This window comes from Triturus cristatus, chromosome 4_1 (genome assembly GCF_964204655.1).
Source record: "Triturus cristatus chromosome 4_1, aTriCri1.1, whole genome shotgun sequence".
Taxonomy (NCBI): Eukaryota; Metazoa; Chordata; class Amphibia; order Caudata; family Salamandridae; genus Triturus; species Triturus cristatus.
In genome coordinates this window covers 407,010,356-407,036,002 of record NC_140585.1, presented here as the reverse complement: position 1 = coordinate 407,036,002, position 25,647 = coordinate 407,010,356, and the positions used below count along the sequence as shown (strand labels likewise).

The 25,647-nt window shown below is 45.1% G+C and overlaps 1 protein-coding gene across 2 annotated transcripts in view; it reads right to left on the bottom strand.

The window, feature by feature from the left end:
• Window positions 1–288: 288 nt before the first annotated feature.
• Window positions 289–25,647, bottom strand: part of MYRFL (myelin regulatory factor like) — an 872,690-nt gene continuing 847,331 nt past the window's right edge. For both annotated transcript variants that reach the window (XM_085652512.1, XM_085652513.1), the window contains exons 22-25: window positions 21,478–21,552; window positions 19,584–19,692; window positions 2,549–2,623; window positions 289–671 (exon numbers count right to left, since the gene is read on the bottom strand). In XM_085652512.1, coding sequence (XP_085508638.1) covers window positions 585–671; window positions 2,549–2,623; window positions 19,584–19,692; window positions 21,478–21,552 — 346 coding nt within the window. In that variant the 3' untranslated portion in view covers window positions 289–584. The remainder of the gene's footprint in view (window positions 672–2,548; window positions 2,624–19,583; window positions 19,693–21,477; window positions 21,553–25,647) is intronic.

Genomic DNA, 25,647 nt, shown 5'->3' with positions numbered 1-25,647 from the left:
AACCATTTAAATGAACAGGAGTGGCAGCCATGTTGATTCAAACCGAATCAACAGAGCTTCCTTCGCAGCTCACTCGGAAACCACACTCATACTATTAAGAAGCCATAAACATCACTTTCTATAAAATAACACGAAAGAATGATGCTAGTGGGAGGGAGTCATAAAAAGGGTGCATATCTCGTGTACATTCCATCACAATCAATGTTTGCACCACCATGGATATTTCTGAAACATACCACAGTGGAATTCACTTAATTTAGTTAAACAATTTATGTAAAGGACAAGAAATAGCTCCCTATTTTACAATTTATTCGAAATAGATGGCACAATTTTAATATTTACAATCGAAATGTTGGTACTGTTTCAGAGAAAACTATCATTTTACAAGCATGACACAATCTATGGTTTGTCTAAACAAAACAAGTTTGTTTATTTTTTTATATTTATATTAGAACCCAAGTGCTGGGACACTATAAAACAAGCAAAAACGCTTTGGGCCGTCAGTAAAGTTAAAATAAAGATAGCTGGTATCCGTGCTTGTCGGAATGCTGCGTTCTGAGAAGGAGTTCCATTGTTAGAAATGTTTAATTGCATTGTCGATAAAAGTAGAAATAGTAGTCTGTAAAAAATATTCCAGCGAAGTATGGATCTGTCGAGCAGTTTGCAAGGTCCTGTGGGCACAGAATATAACATACATTAATGGTAATCAGTAATTTGAAATAACATAACATGATATTCTTGGCACCTCAAAATAGTAAGTCACTTCAATACTTATGCACGTGTCATGATTAATATTGCACATCCATACCATTTCCAGCATTCTAGATCCCATGCAAGGGCATCCAAGTGCAGAACAGCAATATGAATAATAATAATTTTTACGGTATTTTTTACACTAGCTTAGGTTGTCATTATTTTTTTCTCTGAGTAGTGTGCCAATTGTAGATAGTAGAATTGTAGATAGTACATTCTATCCTATCATTTACAAACATTCACCGAGGCTTGAAAATGCACTTACTACACTTAGGGGCTGATTAGGATGGTGGGGAGACCGCCACTGACAAGCTGTCGGTGGCGGTCTCCCCGCCATACTAAGCAGCTTTCCCGCCTACCAGATTCTGATGGCGGGCGGTGTGCTGGGGGGCGGAAAGCCCAACAGTCACGGGTCTTACAGTAGCAATCATTCTGATCGGACCGCTCTGCATCCTCAGAATGGTGGCGGCGCATTGGGTTAACAATGTCCCATCCCACCAGCCTTTTCTTGGCGGGTCATCCGCCATGAAAAGGCTGGCGGAAAGGGACAGTGGGGGCCCGTAGTAGCCACCCCTTCCACGCTTCCTCCCGACATGGACCTGGGGGGCACCTATGGTGTCCCCATACATATCCCTGCACCGCATGGTGCCTGTCAAGTAGTGCAGGGATATAAAAAACATCCCTTTTTTACCTTGCGGTGGGTGCTGCAGCTAGCAGCACCCACCGCAATGTAAAACGTGGGCAATGCGACTGCCACGGTGGTAGTCGCATCCTAATTTGCCCTGTGGGACCGTTGACAGCATGTCGGGCGGTCCCCATCCCCGATAGGGCGGCGGGCAGAAGTAAGTCCTCCCGCTATCCTAATCAGCCCCATAGTAATCATCCAAATAAATTAAAAAAAATAGTTATCATCCAAATAAATATTTTTTAAGTTATGTAGAAGGGTAATTAAAGTGCCCAAGCCATACAAGTACGCCATATAATGGAAAAATTATATTTAATTATGAAATATATGTGGGATGTGAAACATTTAAATTTGGTCTACTTTCTGAGCCCTATGTTTGATTAATGTGTGAATAGAGAACACTGCACATTCTAAGTAGCTGGGCACTTGGAGTAAGTCAGCAGTGACGTGGATACCATGTACTTGTTCATTATAGCTGGGAACCCTTGCATAATCATAACTGAGCAATACATTCTAATTTACACATATGTGAAAAATAGTGCACATTATGCATTCAGCAAGTTACATATTTTACCCTTAATTCTGTGAGTCAGGAACAGAATGTAGAATAATGCACATGGGATATTGTTGTGAGGTAAACAAACATATCCTGTTTAGTTCTAAAAGAATGGTCCCATGTTCGTAAGAAATATGATGGTATCCAGGAGCAGGCACCCTCTTCTATCAGATTGGTTCTGCAAATGTTTTTGAAGTGTGGAATTTAAAAATGAGCCTAAGTCATTTGACTAATCTGATTCTTTCCAACGTAAACAAATAAATGCAATTTTTATACAGCAATAGGAATTTTGAAATGAAGACACCAATTACAGCAAAAATACATAAAAGATAATTGCTTTAATTACAACCAATAGCTTGTGTTTTCTTTTTTATTTGTTGATTTTTGCTTGATTAGCACTTTTTTGTCTACTTATAAACATTCATTCTACCGTTTTCTAGCTTTTATTTTCTCAGTATAAGATAATTTTTGAATTACTATAAATGTGGAAGTAAATTAACTTCTGCAGGGTTCTTTGCTGAAGCGGGTCTGGTTTGTACTTGAAAAGTACTTACTGGTGCTGCTACACGGAAATGGTATGTGCTCTCAGACAGCCAGGCGACTGGGAGAATCCAGTGATGCTGCAGCCCCTGGGAAAATACAAACATTACATGATGAGCTGCAAACATATGGAGCTGACGTGTGCTTGTTACAATTAGATAGAAACTAGGGGCCTCATTTATCAAAAGTGCTGCCTCGCTGGTTGAAAAACAGCGATGCAACACTTTTCAGTGCGCCCTCCTTGCAACACCATGGATGTGCCGTATTTACAGTATTGCGCTCCATGTCTCACGGATTGACCAGATACGTCAGGAATCCTGACGTATCTGGTGGCGCAGTTATAACACATTGCTGGAGTGTGTCGTAAAACAGACGCAACTCCAGCATTGTGTCATTACACATGGGCAAGTCCCATATAAAAGGGCAGGTGTAAGGATTTGATGCAGTGAACTCGTAGAAGTGGCACAGTTAAATCTCATAGATTTCACTGCGCCACTTCTACAAGTCTTTTTTATAGGGGAATGTCCACCCTACATACATTATACCTAACGCAGGTATAATGTTGCGCATGGGTTTACAAAGTTACGCATCTGCCTAGAGGCGTCACTATGTTAATATGGCTCAGAGTGGCGCGTTGTTTACACAGCCGCAGAACCTCAAACAAAGTGATGCAATGGCGGCGTAAGGCCTCATAGATAAGGCCCTAGCAAATGATGCTGGCATTGTATATATGGGAAACGGCCACTACAACACGGCCATTTCCACGCATAACTTAACCACGCATGCATTACAACGCATGCGTGATTACAACGAATGGCCTTTACCACGCATACCTTTACTACGAGATACGTAGTAAAGGCATGTGTGTTAAAGGCTAAAAATAAAAAAGTGGGCTTGGGGGATCTCCCCCACCAAAAAATAAGTGTGAAAAAAACAGGGGTCTTCGGAGGGTTCCCCACCCCCCAAAAAAACGCACCTGTGGAAGTTTCTATGTGGAGGCAATCGGCGTCGTTAGAGGAAATGGAAAGACACTTCCGTTTCCTCTTAACGACGTGTGATGTCAACACGGAAGAACATTGAGAAGAGACGACGTGGAGAGGTAAGGGGAATTTTAGATAAAAAAAGAAAGGTTCCGATTTTAGGGTTAAGGGCAGGTGAGGGGTATTTGTAAGAAGGGTTTAGGGGTGGGGGAATAACCTTTACCAAGAGTATGCCCTTACCATGCATGAATGTACAACAAAAAACGTTGTAAAAGTTTGCTTGGTAAAGGAATATTCTTGGTAAAGGTTATGCGTGGGAAATGCATTTGCGTTGTAATGCATACGTGGTAAAGGCATGCGTTGCAACGGAATGCGTTGTAACATCATACAACCTGTATATATGAGCCAAGCAAGGACCATTGGCAAGCCTTCCTTGCTAGATGGAGTAAGGAGGACATCAAAGCTCGAAATATTGGCGTATTGACTAATAGTATATTGGATGGAAATGTATGCTTTGATTTCTCGAGAACAAGATCTTTCAGTTCTCTGTACACAGCCAGAAACATCTGACACATTTACTTCATGTGAATCAAACAGAGCACAAAAGGGGGCAAATCAGTTACAATTTCTAACTGTTCTTAACTCATACATTTCCAAGGGTCTGTCACTGCTATCAGCCCTTTTTGTTGCATTAAGTTTGTCACCCTCTTACATCTTCTTGTTTGAAATGACAATGTAGAAGACAGCCTTGCGTAGCACACATTACATACTCCTCGAGAATCAATATTGAATGTTAGATATGGTGAGGCAGAAGTAGCTGGGTGAACCCAGGAAGGGATAAGTGTATATTTTGCAAGTTCTGCTTCAAAGACAGCCAATGGTGTTTAAACGAAGAAGGACCATGTTTACTTGCAGATGACTTGTGTGGGCTGTGTGATTTTGACCTGGCTCCAGAATGAGCTAGGCATTTATCACTGAATGGGTTCATGCTTATCTACAGAGAATGACTAATACACTGATCTATCATAAGTAGCGAAAGTTAAGTTGTGCAACATTTGACATCCCATAATATCACGAAGTTGACCCATCGTCACAAGCGTAGCCCTTCAATAGACTCCTGTTTGCTGCTGAGGTCCTAGATGGAGGCAAATCAGTGGAAACTGGAAAACAGGGCAAGGAATATAAACATGTTTCTTTACAGTCCTCTTTAGTTCCTCTTCATGCAGCAGTCTTCATGACCACACAGACGATGAGCCAGGACTGCCAAAGGGAAAGCCAGGAATAGTACCTGTTACACATCATAACCTCTGTGGATCCTATTACAAGTGGGGTCAGGAAGACCCCATTGGTATTCCAACTTTGCCCCCTGGGTAATGAAGAATTAATGCTGGACTCGTGATTACTGCACCGACTACTACGGTTATTTTGCATTAGAAGACCCATCAGTTTGAGAAGACTTAATGCAAAATAGAACTTCCCCTCACAAATGAATAGGGTGATCAATGAGAAGAAAGTATGAGAGATTCATCAACACATCAATTAAATCACATAAAAGAATATCACACTAATATGTAAAATATTTCACAACACTAAACAGGCCAAGCATAACAATGCTTGCTCTTTGCTACTAATCTCTACCTATTCCAGAGGATTCCCAAAGGATAAGCAGGAGCAACCCAACTACTGCCAATGAAGCCAACAAACAAAGTACTGATATATTTCAGATTTTCAGCAATTCTGTCATTCAAGTCGAAAATGTACAGATGTGGCCCTCAATCTACAGGGGGCTTTGGAAGGCACATGATGTGGAGTTTTGAAGCAACGAGGCTGGGTGTAAAACTTGTACCTCAGAAGAGTGTTGAAGGTTAGTCTCTACTGGTAGCAAAGCTGGTGGTTCAATATTATTAGGTATCTGCCTGTTTCAAAGTCTGTGCTCCCTGAGAGCCATCTGCAGAGAGTGCCTGTCACAGGATTCTCTTCATCCCCTCCTCTCTGTTGGAAGCTTTAACTTCTTGGGGCCTCCTTCCAAGAGCCCTAGTAATTCCACTGGGACTGCTAACAGGCATTTTTTAGAAGTTTCAAAGGCAGCTATACACGTGTCACATGGTCTTGTGTGATCTGTGGTCACACATTAAACATGTCATGAAAATATGTTACTGCACAAGCAACCTTCCCAAAATTAATTCCACCCCAACACCTCACAGCCCCAAGTGAAAAGAGAAGCGGTAAGGTGCGGTAGGAAGATAAGAAGGGAGAGTGGCCAACATATGAATATGTAACAGCAGTTCGGAATGGAAAAAATAAAGGATAACTTAAAAAATATTGGTACTGCAAAGTCGATGTTTTGAAATCGATGTCTTCACAGAAAGAAACAAGCACTGGAAAAGCAGTGAAACATACTGACTCCGCCAATGCTTTCTTTGGGACAGATAGCCATCGCAGATAAAATAGGACAGTCTTATTTACTGTAGTGTGTGAAATTTCAAAGCTTTTCTCTCATGAATTTACTACAATTAGTACCCATAGTTCGGGGACATTTCTACAAGGAGATTTTCACTCTGAAAATCAGCATTTTCTCACTCCTTTTAATTTATTTTTGAGTAATGAAAAAGATAAACAGCATAAATGTAGTTTCAAAGTCGTGTGGAAAAGTGTTTAAAAGTTAAATCGCAGGAAAACATACTTCCATTTTCAGTACCAACTACTGTGACAAAATATTGCCAGTTTGCAGTGAAAAATCAATGCCAATGCGTAAATCTTTTCAAGCAGAAAACTATGCAAATAACACACAAGCCAATCTCTGGAAACTACATAAATGTAACTTTTAGTCTGTCTCTTTAATTGCATTGCAGGTGATCGTACCAGGAAATGGGTATAAGAAAGATTAAATTACTGCTCCTGTCTGATCCCTCTTCCCTTCTTGCTTTCCAGTCCCTTTCAGTGCCTAAAACTGACCACTAATCCTCAAGAAAATGTCATAATCTCTAGATTTTCAGCTGATACTTCAGTCTCTTTTTATACTTGTGAACATGTTATTGTGGAATAGAGGTAAGTATTGGTCTACTGTTGCCTCAAATGGTCTATGGTTAATTGACAGGTTACATCCTATTTTTCCGAGAGAAATCATCTCATGGGATTTGAACCTCTGAATTAAAGTTTGCACTAAATGTTTGGAGCAGGCCCTTGGTTCGATCTCTGCTCGTGTCACTTTGCATACTTGTACCTGTATTTTTTATTCTTATTAAAAGAAAATAAAAAAATGTCAACAGTCAACTTTTATGCTGGCAGGTCTGAGGAGATGTTAGAAATGGGGGTCTCTAGTTGGCAGTGGTTTGCACCTTTATCCAAATAGCAACCCTTCCTTCTAGTCAGGATAATGGAGATTCACAACTGAAATAACCCCTGCTCAGCCCCTTGGTAATTTGGCACGAGCAGTCAGGCTTATCACAGAGGCAGTATGTAAAGCATTTGCACATAACCAACAGTAATACAGTGAAAACATTACAAATGGACACCACACCACTTTTAGAAAAATAAACAATATTTATCCGTGCAGGCAAGACCAAGAAGATAAAAGACCATCATACAGTAATTAAAAATATGCACTTTGTAAGAACGACTTTAAAGTGCAGTTCCTTGAAGCCTATAGCTCTGACCAGGGCTACTACAGTGCTAAAAACAACAGAATCCAACAGTTCCGGCCGACCGTGTCACTACAGACCGGCGTTAGTGTCAGCAGACTCGTAAACAGTACCTTTGGTCCCAGCCGACTGGGTCGGTGCGGGCCGGTCATGGCAACCATTGCGGTTGCAATGTAAAGTGTAGCGGTGCACCGTGCGATGCCCTTCAGTCGCGGTGCCGGCAAAGGCTCGGTGCCAATTGTCCAGCGGCTTTGTTGAGACCAGGGCTGCGGTGCGGAGTAAGGCAGTGCTTCTGGCGGTGCTGACAGGTCATGGTGCAAGCAACAGTGCCGGTTGATGGGAGCTGGTGTTGGTCGACCCAGACTGTGGTGTGGAACGGGGTGCTGTGTTGTGTGCCACCAAACCACTGTGCAGTCACAGGTGTTGAGGTCAGCGTGCAGCGACGCTGACGGTGAGACCAGGGCAGCCGAGTGAAGCTAAGCAGTGCGTAGTGCGATGCCTAGTGGTACCCGTGAAAGCAGTGGCTCGGTGGCGGCGGTGGCCGTCAACGACCGCCGGTGAGACCAGGGTTGCATTGCGAAGTGCAGCGGTACCTTCTGCTGTGCCTTCAGGACACGGAGCCAGCAGCATTTTTGGTGACGATGTTGGCTGTTTTCCCCCTCTGTAGCAACTGAAACCCACGGTTCCAGAGGCGGTACCCAGAGGTAAGTGAAGTCTTTGCTGTCCCTGAGACTTTGTGAAAAGGAGGCAAGCTATATTTGAAGCCCTTGGAGATACTCAGCAGCAAGTGAAGTAAGTTCAGTCCGGTCCATTCACTGCCCAGGATAGAAGCCGCAACTGCAGGCCAACTCAGCAAAGAAACAACACAGCAAAGGGGCAGTACTCCTCCAGGCAGTTCTTCGAGTTCTTCTTCTTGGCAGGTTCCTTGATCCAAGTGAGTTCTAAAGTTCTGGGCCCAATATTTATACTCAGTTTCTCTTTGTTCTCCTGGACAGAGAGTGTCTGTGCTCAGTCCAAACCAGTTTTGTCCTCTCTGGCCCAGCTTCCCGGCAGGAGGTTGAGACAACATTGTCCATGGCAGACCAAGCCCATTCAGGTGCAAGGAAATCTCCTCCTACGACTCTAAATGCGGCCCAGGTCTATTCAACCCAGACCTGACTCATGCAGGAAAGGCAGGACACACATCAACCCCCCCAGTGGCTGTCTGAAGAAAATGAACATCCCCAGGCCCAGTCACTCCAAAGCCAATCCACAACCCAGCAGAGGTACATATCTAAGCAAGAAAATACCTAATTTCTAAAAGTGGTATTTTCAAACTCAGGACATAAAATTCGTCTTTACTAAAAGATGCATTTCTACATTGAGTTCAGGCATACCAAACTCCCATTTCTCTATCTTGTCCCAATGGGAACATATATTGTAATTTGTTTACAAAGTATTCCTCATTCTATCCTATGGGACAGATTGCCTTTCAATAGTGAAAAAAGAAATATACTTGCTTTATGATCGCATACCAACACCTGGTCATCCAATCTCAGTCTCACAATTCGGGCTCGGTGACACCAGTTCATCCCTTCATTGTGTTGCTTTTTCCTAGTAGTTTGGAGTATCTGAGGCACATAGGAAGCAAAAAGGATGATACGGAACCACACAGTATGCAGTACGCACTATACACATGTGACTGAGGGACTAACCAGTGGTGTTGTGGGGAGTCTGATTAGATTCTTTCAGAAACTAATACAATGCCCGAATCAAATGTTGGTGTTGTGCATAAGCAGTGCCAATGGCTTTTGAAAACAAACCATTCCACCTCTCCGTTTGCCTGTAGCCTCCTCCACGTGATTCGCAAATGTTTGATCCCCAATGAATAGAGATAATCACCCACCTTATGTCCATGATATGGGTGACCATTGTCCATACGTAGTTCTTGCATTATCCCATGGGATCCCAGGATTTTTTCCAACTTCGGGATGACGTCTTCAGATGCCGTACTCGAGATAATATCCACCTCTGGTTACTTTGAAAAACTGTCAAGTTTAGAGGCTGACCATTGGAAGAGGGAAATGAGGGTTTTATTATCTGTATGGATGTGGAAGTGCTGATGAAAATGCCTACAGCCTCAGTGAACAGCCACAGCTTCTAGCTCAACCTGAAAATACTTCTGTTTTGGAGGCAGTGATGGCCCGACTAACATATGCAAATAAACCCACTCTCCATATGCATTGCATTGAGATAGCACCACACCTAGACCAATGGGACTCGCATCCACAGCAATTTCAGTTTCCTTAGCAGGGTCAAATATACCAGTGTGGTGTTTGAAAACAAGGCATCTTTGGTATTTATGAATGCATCGTCCTGGGTTGCTCCAGACAATCAAAAAGTTGAGGATTTAATCAGCTCTCACAGAAGGGCTGTAAGGCCATGCAAGGTTTTAACAAAACACCTACAGTAGTTCATATCCCTAATAAACTCATCACTTCAGTGACAGAAGAAGGTGCACTGGAAGCCGTTATATTCTTCTCCGTTTGTGGATAGGGTAACACACTCATCTGAGAGGGGCAACTCCTTGATCTGAGTACTGGAATCCTAAAAAGCTGAGAGCCCTTCTGAGGAAATCCCATTTAGATCAGCAGAGGGTAAGCCCGCTGTCTTGGCGCCTTTGCAACACTTTCTTAAACCTTGCATAATGCTCCTCCAGTAATGTGGCATATATCAAAATGTCATCACTCACTCACATTCAGGCTGGCTTGTAGTCCTAACAACACTTCCCTGACCAAATTTTGGAAGACCTTTGCAGCACGTGATATCCCAAAGTTTAGCCAGTTGTAGTGGTACATTCCCTGGTGAGTGGAGAAAGTGGTGATATATCTTGTCTCTGGGGCTAGCATGGTCTGATTAAATTCAGTCTTCGAACACCACAGAGCCTCACTTAATTCAACCTCAATGTTTTTCACTGTGGGGATGATATGCCTCTCCCTCTTGATGGCCATGTTCGGAAGCTGTTTATCAAGACATATTCCTACATCACCCAGCTGTTTGGGCTTCCAGGTGACCACAAGGGGCGAGACCAATGGAGCAGGTGCTACCATTATTCGATTATGTCGGCCTCTTCCAGTTTCACTAGTTCTGGTTCTACTTTTCGGCATAAGTGAAAAGCCACCCTCCAATGTTGAAAGGTTGCTGGCTGTACTGTAGAGTGTATGTGTAGCTGTACCTGTTTGCCTTTTAGTTACCTAATGCCCTGGAATAGGTTCTGACTGTCTCATAACAACCCTTTAAGATTGGCTGTGTGACCTAAAATGCAAATTGGAAGAACAGCATTTCTTGAGCTGTTTGGTAGCTCAGAAACATCCCTTGAATGACATAGAGTTTCAGAGGTTCACCCTATTTTATTTGCACCCTGATTTCTTAATTTTCATCCCTAAATGTACAGGTGCTAGCCAGTTCTTTATAATGGGCATAGAATGAGTCTATAGACCCTCCTGGTCTTTCCTTGCTTGCTGCAATATGAAGCACTTGTAATCTGAATTTTCCATGGGTTCTATCTGTGCATCGAGCGTGGTTAAAGTGGTGTCATACGTGTGAGGTAGAGCTGCCTCAGGTAGCATATGTGACAGTTCATAAATGTCTGCAAATGGCTAAATGGAGGAGTAATGGGCACTTTCGGTCATCTTCAACAGCAGTTGCAGGAAAATACATGTTTAGGTGCTCCACCTAGAGCTCCTACTTCTGCGCTTGTACCTACAGGGGACCAGTGATGATGAGTGGTTCCAGGGCAAGGATGTTAGCCTTGGGTAGTCCTGAGCCAGGGGTTTTGGCTCTACTCCATTCTGTGTGTCGCTTTGCTTTCACATTGCAAGGCCCTGCACTCGGCCGCTGTCATTGGCTCACTGCTCACCTAGGGCCCTGGAGTGATGGCATTATTTCCTTTTTAACGTCACCATTTTCCTTATTTATTTTCTTCCTTCACTCTCTCGCCCTTATTGTCTTCTTTTTTGTATTTCAGTGACTTTGGGCAAGGGGTGATGGCCTCTGCAGCACTTACGTTTATGCCGTGATGGACAGATGCTGGCAGAAGGCCAATTCATGGTGCACTCGCTGGGACACACAATGGCCTGTACCCTTTGGGGTCTCAGGTCAGCTCTGTGCCATGCCAATGGCATGTGCGCAGTTCTTCACCCTCTATTGGCCACTTTGGCCAGTTACTGACCGACACTACATAGTAGCTTTGGGGCTGCGCACCTATTGCACTGGGTGTGCCCCATTGCCGGCATCAGGCTGCCCTCTCGTCCCTCCTAAAATAGTGCGGCTTACCTTTGCAGGACCGCTTCAGACGCTCTACCCAGGGCTGTGGCAAACCCTTCTGATGGCATTGTCTGGCTACAGTGTTTCCAAGGTAGGTGAGTTCCCTCCTATGCCCTTGCTACTGGTTGAGGAGTGCGACCAAATGGGATGATGGACAGAGCGTTTGAGCACATCAAACACTCACCCCCAGGCAACTGATCTGGGTTTAATCCATCATCATTCTTTAGCTCACTCCGCCACCCCAGTTCAGACATGGCCATATGCAAATCAGTCTGACCCTGTGCCTCATGGGAACAGTCCAGCCCGAACTGCCAAGCCATGTCTTCCCTGGACCGGAAACAAGCATCCTGGGTTCGGTTTCGGGTTCATAACCCTCATCAGCCAGGCTATCTTGAATCCAGTGGCAAAGTGAGCAAAGGACCCACGTCTGGGCATACCCTGCCAACTTAGGGCAAACAAAGCGATTCCAAAGGGGATGATGGATGGAGCGTTTGAGCAAATCAAACACTCGCCCCCCAGTCAACTGATCTGGGTTTAATCCACCATCATTCTTTAGCTCACTCCACCACCCCAGTTCAGACATGGCCCTATGCAAATCATTCTGACCCTGTGCCTCATGGGAACAGTCCAGCCCGAACTGCCAAGCCATGTCTTCCCTGGACCGGAAACAAGCATCCTGGGACCGGTTTCGGGTTCATAACCCTCATCAGCCAGGCTATCTTGAATCCAGTGGGCAATGTGAGCAAGGGACCCACGTCTGGGCCTACCCTGACAACTTAAGGCATCCAAAGCAAAACCAAAGGAGATGATGGACTGAGCGTTTGAGCAAATCAAACACTCACCCCCCAGTCAACTGATCTGGGTTTAATCCATCATCATTCTTTAGCTCACTCCATCACCCCAGTTCAGACATGGCCATATGCAAATCAGTCTGACCCTGTGCCTCATGGGAACAGTCCAGCCCAAACTGCCAAGCCATGTCTTCCCTGGACCAGAAACAAGCATCCTGGGACCGGTTTCGGGTTCATAACCCTCATCAGCCAGGCTATCTTGAATCCAGTGGCAATGTGAGCAAGGGACCCACGTCTGGGCCTACCCTGCCAACTTAGGTGGCTCCTCTGACAGCAAGCGCACAAGGTTTCAGCGCCCAGGACAAAGAGACCCAGGCAGAGGAACGCCTGAACTGGATAGAAAAGGAAAATAGGGAAGAATAATAGAAAGAAATACTTACACACACACTGCCTCTAACCAGCTCAGTTAAAAGTGAAAGTGGAAACAAGGTATATGCAGTGCCAAAAAGAAAGCAACCAGCGCTGATTTTTTGTCACTATATCAAGAGAGCAGAGTTAACAACTATGCACATATTTTCCTATCACCTCATTAAGGGTTATTTGCAATGCGACTTTCTGAAAAGCAGTGACTCCAATACATTTTGCTTTGGTTAGGACCATACTGTGGCCTAAACGTTATGTGTGATTACACATACTAGAGCTTTACACACCTTTACAGCAAGATTCTGTAGCTATCATCCCTCAGAAATGCGACGCTGTCCAGCTTTCATAAGGGGGAAGCCTCATAGGATCTCTATGCCTCTCCCCCACCCTGACACTGCAACCGCCACCTACAGACAGTGCTGGATAGAATGTGAACATGGTTGATTCTAGCTCCCGTGCATTCGTCATTCATGAATTTATACGCGTCCTGTGCCTTCTCATATTAATGGTCACCTCGTCTGGAGAATATGAAAGGCTAAGGAGGGACCCACAGTGAAGCAGCGTACAAGTGCACCTCCGCTGCATTCATCTTTGCCCATTTCACATGGGCTGAAAGACATGCAAAGACATGGGAGGACTAAATCCTTTATGGTCCATGCTGAGGTTTCCAAACCATATTGTCCGACACCAGGGTCTGTTGACTTCAGCAGGCAGGCCAACATCTGTGTACGTCGCAGTGCAGTGAAGCAGACATTTTATACAGGGGCTGGGCAAGCATACTTTGCCAGTATGCTCATTAGGGGCCAAGTTGTGCAATGATGAATAGCTGGTTCACTCACCTCTGACTTGTGCTTTGAGAGACACAGTGTCTCATTTGTTTTGAAGGGACTCTCTGGAGATGGTATTTGTTCATGGAAGATTTGGTACAGACCGCTGGACCTGACGGATAACCTGACCAAGAATGATCTGGAACTCTGATGATGTGTGTGCCACTCAGTCTGGGTAGTGGATACTCAGTTGTAAAACCTTAGTTAAGATATTATAATTAGCAGTCCTAGCTACCAAAAGTAAGCCTGTAGAGAGTATCAGCTGCTACTAAGAGTTTGACTGAGCTCAGAGACTACACACACACATAGACTCCTAGACATGAGATCCTGTCAAGAAGCCATAAGAAAAAACTCCTGGACATTATGCTCTATCAATGACTGCCAGAAAAAGGCAATAGTGAAACAATTTCATTGATGGAAAGTGTGCCAAACGATTGGTTCAAATGATCAGAGGTGTATTTAAGTGACTTCTTAATACTATGTAACTTCCATAGAGGCTTCATGCTCGAAAGCAATATAGGACATTGAGTTCAAATTCTACTGTGGAGAGCAACATACCTAGAATTATTTGTCTATTATTTCGCCTTCCATCAGTGGTGTATAGGGTTCTAGATAAGAATATCATGTATATAAATATTGTCCATTTCAACAGGAGGGGGTACTGTTACTAGAGGTACAAAAAGAAAGCTACAGAAAACTAGGTTGTGGTCAGACAGCCTAAGAGAGATATAAAGAACTACTTCTTGTTGCCCTCACACGCCCCTAGAGATGTTATGCTTTATCATTGGGCATTTGCTCCTCATCGGGCCAGTACTGCAATGGCCTAGGGGTCCCCTGAAGGGTCACCTTAGCAGAGATCTTTTTGTGGCTTGATGCCGTATGGGGAAGGGTGCAGATATGAGGGAGTCTCAGAAGTGTAGGGTGACCATGAATATGAAAGTGAGTGAGTTAAAACTGTCTAGGAGATATCTGACCAACTTTTAATGTAACAATTGTACTGACAGGGTTAGAAATCATAACAGACAGAGTCCACCACAGGGATATGATATGCCTTGGCAGCACAGTATGTGTGAATAAAAAGTAAATGGGTTGACATGTTTTGCGCCCTGTTGTTCTGATAACAATCCTTGGCGCTTCTTCAGGACCAGAAAAATAGGTAAAAGGTCTATGCCACAGCTATTGTGATATAAAGGTACTCCCTCTATAAGGGAGTTTACCTACTTTCTCACATTTGTTAAACCAATGATTGTCCAACCCCTTGAATCATGATTATGGCCCCATGGGTCGAGACTGAGTCTAGTGCTCAGCTGCCAGATGCCCTGTGAGCATAGATTGCCAACGACCTAACTAATGCAGTATCTAGGTAAATATATGCTTACTATTTGTTTTTTAATTCAGGCTGTATGGGGCTTATTTACAAGCCCCTTGCGCTGCCGGTGTGTCACTTTTCATGTAATTAAAACTGACGCACCAGCATCGCAAGTGGCTTGTAAATAAGTCCCTATATACATATCTATATGGGGACCAGGTTCGTCCCGGAGAAAAGTTTACATTCCAACTTAGAAACCTTTATGGAGAAAAGGTGGTTATCGAAGAGTGGTTGACAGGGTATGCTGCAAGCTGGATCCAAAGCTGGGATCAACAATGGTGGGTTGCTGAAGAGCTATGTCCTGGTATGCTCGGCAAAAAAGGTGGAAAAGCTCCGAGCGGCAACATCAGTGTGAAGGAATGCATTGACGTCAAACTGATGCTGCTCAGTGTTAATTCTTGTGAAGCCCTCTACATTCGGACATAGAATCTTTTCTGGAAGTTGGATCTCCTTCAGTGGAGAAAACCAGCAAGTTGAGGCTGGCCAGCGATTTGAGGAGGACAGCTGTGGATTTAGCACTGAGCCCAGTCTCCATCGGGTCTCAAGGCAGAAAGTTGGCAAAAAGTTTTTAAGTTCCACTTTGTAAAGAAATTGGGTTATTAGTTAATAGGGGTAGAAGCCCCACTCAAATAATAAACACAATCCTTGTCAGGGTGAACCACTAAAGTCACTAAATAAATCTGTGCTTAACCCTCTGCTGGCTTGGCAAAAAAGTAGACAGGCTTAACTTAGAGGCAAAGTGTAAAGCATTTATGCAGTACTCAAGAGTAATAATGTGAAAACACAACACAAGAAAAATCCCAAACCAATTTGGGAAAATAGAGTTAATTGTAATAAATTAATTGACACCAAACAACAAAATCCAGAAGGTAGAACCTTAGTTATGAGTTTTTAAATTTTATAGGTAAAAACAGGCACCAAGAAGCACAAAGTGCTACTCATGGCTATCTGGTCACGCTGGACTGGGGAAATGTTACACATTCAGGCCTACCGTTATGGAGCACAGGTCAGATACAGGGACTAGGTTTGCCCTGCTGATGAGTTGAACTTCTCAAATCCAAGTCCACTTGAGCAGCTGCAGGTGGAGGTTCGCTTTGGCGGGAGCTGCGAGAAGGCCACTGTCAGCACAAGGAGCAGGCCAGACGTCGCAGACAGTTGCTGTTGTGGCACAAAGGGCCAGTGGTTGCTGGAGCTTTGTGTTGCTGGTTGAAGCAGACTGTTGCTGCTGAGGTAAAAACCAGTCATCGCTGGAGATTCACGTTGGCGGGCCGATCGCTTTTTGGTGCTAAGAGTCCACCTCGATGTCACAAGGAGCCCAAAACTTTAGCATTTTCACCTTTAGTTCAGGAGGAGTGCACTCTGATACCCCTAGGGTCCAGGAACTCGAGAGCACCTCTCACTTTACCACTGGTTAGCTTGAGTAAAGTGCAAAGAGTACTAAAAGCCAACACAAACGGGTTCAGCAAAGGCAGGCAAAAATCTGGAGTGACCCTGCAGAGGGCCTGGTCCAATACACGTGCTGCAGTTTGGGGATTGGAAGACTACACTCTAACACAGGCTTCTCCAACAAGTAGCTCATGAGCTACTGGCAGCTCTCCATCTACCTGCAAGTAGCTCTCCTGTGTGCAGCTCAGCTGGCTATATTAGAAGCTCTTGTTTGGTTGAATTTATATGTATACCAACACTGAGAGTGTGAATTGGAGACAAGAATGTTTGTATTTTCAGATTTGATATGTTGATGTGTATATAAATGGACTATTTCTAAAATATATTTAAAACTGATTATGGAGTGATAAATCATCTTTTTAAATGCACTGTCTTTAACTTGTTAAAAACTTAGGGGGTCATTACAATGGCGGGTGGACTCGAGTCCGCCCACAATTGTAGCGGTGCCTGGGACCGCCCGCCTGTAATGCGGCGGTCCCGCACCCCACATTAGGATGCGACCACCACCATGGCGGTCGCATCCAGGCAATTCAACATTGCGGCGGGTGTCGTGTCGTGCATTTCCCAGCACTATGTGGCAAGCACCTCGCTGTGCCAGCCACTTAGTGCAGGGAAATTCAGGGGGTAACATGGGTACCCCCCCCCCCAGTGCACCACCACCTCCCCCAACACAAGGGGGGCCCGCAATGGGCCCCCAAAACCAATCCCTGCCAGCCTTTCCATGGCGGTTTTATCGCCATGGAAAGGCTGTCTGAGGCCAGCATCGTAATTTGGCGGACGGTGCCTGCTAGGCACCACCACCATTTTACAGCTGCAGACCACTCTGCCAGGAAATCGGAACGATTGCCTGTGGCGGATCCATGGCAGGCGGTCTTTGCTCCCACCACGGTCGTGGTCCGATTACCCTGCCATCCTAATTTGTCAGGGGAAAATTGCTGTCCGATGGTGGAGGGCCCACCACTGCACGGCTGGCGGTGGCGGACCCTCCGCCATCGTAATCAACCCCTAAGCTTTGATTTTTTAGTTATGGTTTCTCTTTATTATTAGATCTAAGAAATTATATAAATATGGTGCTGTTCAATTGTTTTATAGTGACTTCTGGCTGCAGTCATTACTACTGATTGGTTGTTGTAATCTTAGGGCAGTCAGAAATGTATTTTTCCACTAACTCCATCTCCAATGGGAATTAGATTGAGATACAGTGAACGCTTAAAGGACTTAAGTGGACCATTTTTGTCTCTTTTACAGCAGGCATGGTCCATCAATCTTTGGGTCATTTGTTCTGGTAATATAGTGTTGAGCATGTACACAGACAAAAGCATTATTGCTAAACCTGTAACTCGGAGATAGAAAATTACAATAAAAATAGAAGAAACACTCCAGAAACCTTATTGCAATATATAGTAAACATTTATTCCTAAATGTATGTTAATTTTATAATGTTTAGAATTGAGAGGTGTCTCTAAATAACATACGACTCTATTTTTTTATGGCAGTATTAACATCAATCACATGGCTCCTAAACTTGATTAAAAACCAGGAAGGAGAGAAAGATCGTCAACAACATAAAAGTAGGCATGTCACTGCCAGAGATGCAGGCAGCACCTTTCTAAATCTGAAAAAGAAAACCTAATGGTAAGCAACATTAGAAAACTAATTTTGCGCAACAGGCAGTGCCTAATTTAAGCCGGTGGTTTCCGGTGCTGGGCAACAATACATAATTGTCAACACCATCACTTATGACAGTCTGCCAGACATTGGCGCTGTTGGTCACAATAACAGTTGTTTATTATTACAATATACATTAAAAATGATTAATACCTGCATCCAAGCTTTTTCAATAGCTATGGGGGCCTTAAATATTCTGAATTGTCACACTTATAGGAGTGTGATGGTTTGCAGTTGTGTTGGTACTGTCATTGGCAGCGATGTCAGGAGCAATGGGTGGTACAAGCTGCAGTGGCCTCCTGACGAAAGCCCTGGCACTTATATTTTTTAGAAATGAAGCACTGGTAACAGGGCGCAGTTTTGATAATTTATAAATTAGCTGGTCACCCAAAAATAATCTAGTGTAAATGTAGTTTTTTTTTTGGATGGGCCTGTTTCAATGACATAGTAATGGCGTGCTGCCTGTTGCCCTAGAGCGGCACAAACAAATGTGAGTTTTCTCTTTCGTGTAGCCTCTAAGACTGAACAACAATTCAGCTAGTTAAACTAGCCCAGAAGTGGCCACCTTTAAAAAAGCAACATAATTAATGCACAAAAAGAAAAAAAATGAATATTGAATGCATATGTTTTTTACAGTGATTATACTTGAAGCCTATAGAATGTATATGCCGTAGAAGTGCAGCTCTACCTCAGTATTAGATTCTTTTTTTGTTTTATTCATCTTTGTCCCGCAAAGCTGGACTGCAGCATATGTCGACTCACTTTCGTTGTGTCAGTTGTACCTCTTGCTAATTCCTTTCCAATTCCTTTTCATATATTTTATTTGATTTGCAAAGTTCTTTCTCTCAAAGAATAGACAAAAATGTAAAAGATATGGAGCAAATAACGTACTGCTTGTAGCTGGCATAATTGAGTCCAGTTAAGTTGCCTTAATCAGGAAAAACTCCGACTGCTAATTTAAATGCAATTCTTAAATAGAAGAGCTACTGCCAGCACCTCATATTTCGACCATACCTTTGTTCCCTCACATGTCCTCCTCTCACCCTCCTCCACACAACCTTATCACTCAACAGTGCACAGTCCACTCTTTACCTTACCCCTCCTTCCACACGGCTGTGGTGACAGTGACGTGGCCCACCACACCAGGCAGTGGGATGTCATGATATCAGTGAGCTACACAGAGGCATGAGTACTCTAGTAGGGATGCTTATCTGGGGGCCAAAGATGGTTGGGTTCTCACTGACAAGGCACTGGGAAGCCTAATAAAGGAACCAAAGTCAGGCCTAAGCCACTTCTGACCTGGCAGGCTGGGTGGCAACAAAAGCTGGACTCTTGGCAGCATTCATTCGACCACCATGTGCAATTCCTTATTGTACATGAACATATGTATACAAAGTGCATTATACCGCCCTATATTATCTGTGAAATCACAATAGGGGAACTAATGGAGTTATTGTAATATAGGTAGGTATATTGGGCCAGGGACACATTGTCCCAATTTTGTACAGTAGCTGTGCATATTTTTAAAGTAGGGCTATGTAAATAATTTCTTAGTGGCCATGAACGATCCAAGTTAGTGGCTCAGAGTGGATTTCTTACCTGTGTTGTCTCCATTGCAGCTTCCCTTTCCCGCCTGCTGTGTGTGCGGCGGTTACAGATGCTTCCCAGGGTGATCTCACATTGGTAGATAATTAATGGTTCAATTGTGCTTCAAAGAATAAAAAAGCAAGCGAGACAGTCACTGACAGATCCGTTCATTACAACAGAAACGCACAGAAATCGGATCATCGGCGACAAACAAAAAGCATCAATGAAAACACTCTTTTTACTCTTCACCTTGAGCCAAAAAAAACCAGTTGAACTGATCCCTGTTCTACCAAAACATTGGGACTGTTCCATGGCCCATATTCTGTGTCAGGTCCTATCAGCTGACAGGATGTGTGTTTTTCTGTGTTGAGAGAACATCTGCCATTGGATACAGTGTGCCTAGTTCCAGCAGTCTGGTGGCGTGGCTGATATGTTGTGGAAGGTGTAAATAAAAGAGGAGCTTGCAGACTTTCCACAGGTTGCAAGGTAAGATCCAAACCATCATCAGTGGTACAACATGGGCCAAAGAACACCCTCTCTCTAATCCAGCCGAAGCAGCACAGGATGAGGCAATCAAGTCCATCCCTAACACGGCTGCAGGCGGCACCTCCCAGTGTACCAACCCAGGTATCATACCCAGGATTGTACATTTATATCAGCTACTTGTTTGAAATCAAAATACTGTATGAAAGCTAATATAATTTCCTCTGGTCATTGTCTCCACTCATACTTAGACCCATACATTGCTAAAGCTGGATTTAAACCTGTGAATAGATACCAGGTTCAACACGTCTTGTAACTCGTTGGCACCTGAGACGGCTGGCACACAGTCCGCTGACCCTATTCGACTCAACTGAATCTTCGGCACGCATGTGGGTTTAAATCTGTCCTTTTAAATTTGTTTCAAATACATGCTGTGTAGCCCTTTATATAGAGTGTGGAGCGGTGATACGGCAGGCATCTGCACGATAACAGCGTAAGTCACCTGTAGGTCTCAGTTAATCATCAAACGGGGCACACTGCAAGCCTCCGTTGACGACTGGCTCAAGAATACATACATTGAAAGCTTCCCCATTCAACGAAGCCATGTCCCTGAGATTCTACATCAACCCCAGCTTCTGCTCCAAAAAGCAGCACGTGACACAGAATTCCCAAGTGACCTTGTATTAAATGAGAGTACCACGAAGGATCAAACCCAGCCTTCGAGACACACGTTCGGCTCCACAGGGAAAGCATTCATCCACTTGTAAATCGTCATTGGCAATGCTGTGCTCGATGGTTTCCCCACATACACCCTCCCCATCCTGAAGGCTATCTATCCCCAATGCTGTTGCTCGTCTCATTACAGGTCAATGCAAGTTCAAAGATATCTACAAGGTCACACGAACCAGTGATTCACACTACCTGAAAAACACTCTATTTGCCACCCACCCTTGTACCACACACGCACGAACTTGATGAAACTGGAGATACCCACGGCTATGAAGGAACAGTAACAAGACCCAGGCATCTTCATCATGTCCCCAGCCTCTCAAATGGCCACCCACTTCATCTAAGACCGACCCTTGCTCTTAACCTTCACGAAAGACCTCAAAACCCTCCTCTGTCCTCATCAACCCCCTCCCCCCGGCCCTTCAGGGCGTCTGCTGTGTTTGTTTCTATTTCTGTTCATCTTATTACTCCTGGGATCTCTTTAACACTCTCTGCCCTTCTGTAACTCACACACACATTGAAACGTGTCTCTTCTTTAAGTAATGCTCTCCACTCCCGCACTGTGCTCGATCCACATTATATTAAAGATCCTGATAAAAGGAATAAATAAAAGAACAGGCAGCGACGTCCTGCGACCCTGCAGCTGGTACGGCAAGAGAAGACATCAAAGCAAAAATATTTTTTTTTAACATACTTGATTTCCAAAGTGATCCTCACGTTGGTGGGCGTGTATTTGTTAACTGGAATGCTGTAGCTGTAATTTCCAGACCTAAAGGTTAAAATTAAAACAATTATGATCAATTGTGCATCTCGGGAACTATTTTGCTTTCCTAAAAAAAAGCCAAGTAGACAAATGGACAGGAAGCTGATAGCCCGATGACCGGATAACCAGATACATAGATGGACCCAATTATTTATACTGTATGTTACAAATATTTAGTCCAAACCCAACTTAAACAAGAAACCTCATAAACAACCTTCAATGAATGCTGACAATCCTAACCATATTTCAGTCCGTTGCTAATTGTCTCTACGATTTAATGGTACGTTGCTTATGGGTATTAAAAACGTTACGAAGAGCATGCCACCCAGGTGTCCTACATTCCACAGCTTTTGCCCTTTTGGTACATTGGCGTGTGATTGTTTTGGCAAACGGCTGAAAGCAGGACTCAGCGATCCAACCCAACTTGCTGGAATGGGAGACAATTACTCCCTGTCAATAGAAGTGAAGCTAATTGTTTCCTTTAGTGGCTTTACGTGTTGACTTACACTCGTAGCTCCATCTCCATTCTAGGAGGGGATACTGCTCTCTAGGGCTCAGAGAGTGAGCTTCACTTGAGGATGCCAGGCCGCAGTGGCATGGACATTGGTAATCACACTTCCAGGTTCTCTATCACATGCGCTTCCCTCTAGGAAGCGATGATGCTCTCTCTAGGGCTCAGAGAGTGAGCTTCACTTGAAGATGCCAGGCAGCAACGGCAGGGATATTGGTACTCACACCACCAGGTTCTCCAACACATGTTCTTGACTCAAGTAGGCGATGATGCTTTCTAGGAAACTGAGAGTGAGCTTCACTTGAGGATGCCAGGCAGCAGCAGCATAGACATAGGTATTCACATCAATCAATCAAGACATTTGTAGAGCGTGCTACTCACCCGTGAGGGTCTCAAGGCCCTAAGGGTGTGGGGGGAGCAGCTACTGGTCGAACAGCCAGGTCTTGAGGAGTCTCCTGAAGGTCACCAGGTCTTGGGTCTGCCGTAGGTGGACAGGGAGGGTGTTCCACGTCTTGGCGGTGACGTGGAAGAATGACCTGCCGCCGGTGGTCGTTTCGACGGATGCGTGGGACAGTGGCGAGGGCGAGGTCGGCGGAGCGAAGCTGGCGGTTCGAGGTGTAGAAAGATAGTCGTTCATTAAGGTATGCTGGTCTGGCATTGTGGAGTGCTTCGTGGGCGTGGGTGAGGAGCTTGAAGGTGATCCTCTTGTTGACCGGGAGCCAGTGCAGGTCTCTCAGATGGGTGGTGATGTGGCTGTGGCGAGGGAGTCCGAGGATGAGGCGTGCGGAGGCGTTTTGTATGCCTTGGAGTCTCTTCTGGAGTGTGGCCGTGGTTCCTGCGTAGAGGGCGTTGCCGTAATCCAGCCTGCTGCTGACGAGTGCTTGGGTGACAGTCCTTCTGCTTTCGGTGGGGATCCATCTGTAGATTTTTCAGAGCATGCAGAGGGTGTTGAAGCAGGAGGAAGAGACGTTGTTAACTTGCCTGGTCATAGAGAGCGTGGAGTCCAGGATGAACCCCAGGTTGCGTGTGTGGTTGGTGGGAGTCGGGGCAGCTCCCAGCGTGGCCGGCCACCAGGAGTCGTCCCATTCGGAGGGGGTGGATCCGAGGATGAGGACCTCTGGCTTGTCCGAGTTCAGCTTCAGCCGCCTAGTCTTCATCCAGTCTGTGGCGGCCTTCATTCCCTCGTGGAGGTTGGATTTGGCAATGGCCGGGTCCTTGGTGAGGGAGAGGATCAGCTGGGTATCGTCGACGTAGGAGACGATGCTGAGGTGGTGTGCTCGGACGATGTTGGCGAGCGGTGCCATGTAGATGTTAAAAAGGGTCGGGCTGAGGGATGATCCTTGGAGTACGCAGCAGGTGATTGTGGTGGCTGCGGATCGGAAAGGGGGAGGCGGACTCTCTGGGTTCTGCCGGTGTCTGAAAGGTTCTCCATCATATGCTCTTGTCTCTAGGGGGCGATACTGCTCTCTAGGGCTCAGAAAGTGAGCTTCACCTGAGGATGCCAGGCAGCAGCGGCATGGACATTGGTACTCACACTACCAGGTTCTCTGTCACATGCTTTTCCCTCTAGCAGGCGATGATGCTCTCTAGGGCTACGATAGTGAGCTTCACCTGAGGATGCCAGGCAGCAGTGGCATAGGTATTCCCACCACCAGGTTCTCCATCACATGCTCTTGCTTCTAGGAGGGGATACAGCTCTCTTGGGCTCTGACAGTGAGCTTCACTTGAGGATGTCAAGCATCAGCGGCATGGAGATTGGTACTCACACCACCAGGTTCTCTATCACATGCTTTTCCCTCTAGGAGGCGATTATGCTCTCTAGGGATCCGAGAGTGAGCTTCACCTGAGGATGCCAGGCAGCAGCGGCATGGTGATTGGTACCCACACCACCAGGTTCTCCAACACATGTTCTTGCCTCAAGTAGGCGATGATGCTTTCTAGGAAACTGAGAGTGAGCTTCACTTGAGGATGCCAGGCAGCAGCGGCATAGACATAGGTATTCACATCACCAGGTTCTCCATCATATGCTCTTCCCTCTAGGAGTCGATGATGCTCTCTAGGGCTCCGCTAGTGAGCTTCTGCTGAGGGTGCCAGGCAGCAGCGGCATAGGTATTCCCACCACCAGGTTCTACATCACATGCTCTTGCCTCTAGGGGGCGATGCTGCTCTCTGGGGCTCTGAGAGTGAGCTTCACCTGAGGATACCAGGCAGCAGCGGCATGGACATTGGTACTCACACTACCAGGTTCTCTATCACAGGCTTTTCCCTCTAGAAGGCGATGATGCTCTCTAGGGCTCCGATAGTGTGCTTCAGCTGAGGGTGACAGGCAGCAGTGGCAAAGGTATTCCCACCACCAGGTTCTACATCACATGCTCTTGCCTCTAGGAGGCGATGCTGCTCTCTAGGGCTCAGAGAGTGAGCTTCACTTGAGGATGCCAGGCAGCAGCGACATGGAGATTGGTACTCACACCACCAGGTTCTCCAACACATGTTCTTGCCTCAAGTAGGCGATGATGCTTTCTAGGAAACTGAGAGTGAGCTTCACTTGAGGATGCCAGGCAGCAGCGGCATAGACATAGGTATTCACATTAACAGGTTCTCCATCATATGCTCTTGCCTATAGGAGGTGATGATGCTTTCTAGGGCTCTGAGAGTGAGTTTTACCTGAGGAAGCCAGGCAGCAGCAGCATGGACATTGGTACTCACGCCACTGGGTTCTCCATCACATGTTCTTGCCTCTAGTACGTGATGATGCTTGGTATGTGTGTTTAGGGAATCACTGCTGGTAGGGCTAGGCCGGAAGAGATGATCTTAATAAATATTTACTGTTGTTGTGCTTTATGGTACTTCTATCAAATTGGTCAGTTCCTGCAGTGCACAGTGATTCCTTCTTATCCCGTACAGCCCTTGCATTTTGGGTACGTGTTCTAGTTACATTCAACCCTGAGAAGCACACATGCCTGCTTGTTCATGAGTCCGCCTAGTGGTGTCATTAACCCCCCCACTTTAGCAGCTTGGGGGAGGGGATTTTCAAGGGACAGATGGTCAAAATGAAACATTTAAGTTGCTGTTTATGGCTCCTTTGACTCAGAATGGAGACCCTGTTCTCCAAGAACCTCGTAAATATGACCTCTTGCAGTTGAAGGTTAAGAACAAGGGTTGGAGAGAAAGAGAGATGGTGATAAGGACAGAGACTGAATGGACAAATTAATGCAGGGGTGGATGGCTAGAAAGAAAGATGAATGGATGAAAGAAAAGAGATTAAATGAGTGGAAGGAAGAAGAAAGGTAAAACGGATGAATGGATGGTGAGAAAGATAGATGACAAGAAAGATGGGTGGTGAATCAATAGGGGAGAAAGAGAAAAAAGACAAATTAGACTGCAGACAAGGAAGTTTAAGAATTACAGAATGCACTTAGGTGGAGCAATTTCCCAAACAACTGCTGGGTTCGCTTGCATCAACTGCTCGCTGATAGCTATTCGGGACATGGGGGTATTTTTTTGTGGCTACTCCCTTAAGTCAATTATTCAATCAATCAGGATTTATAAAGCGCAGCTAATCACTTGATAGGGTATCCAAGCGCTTAAAG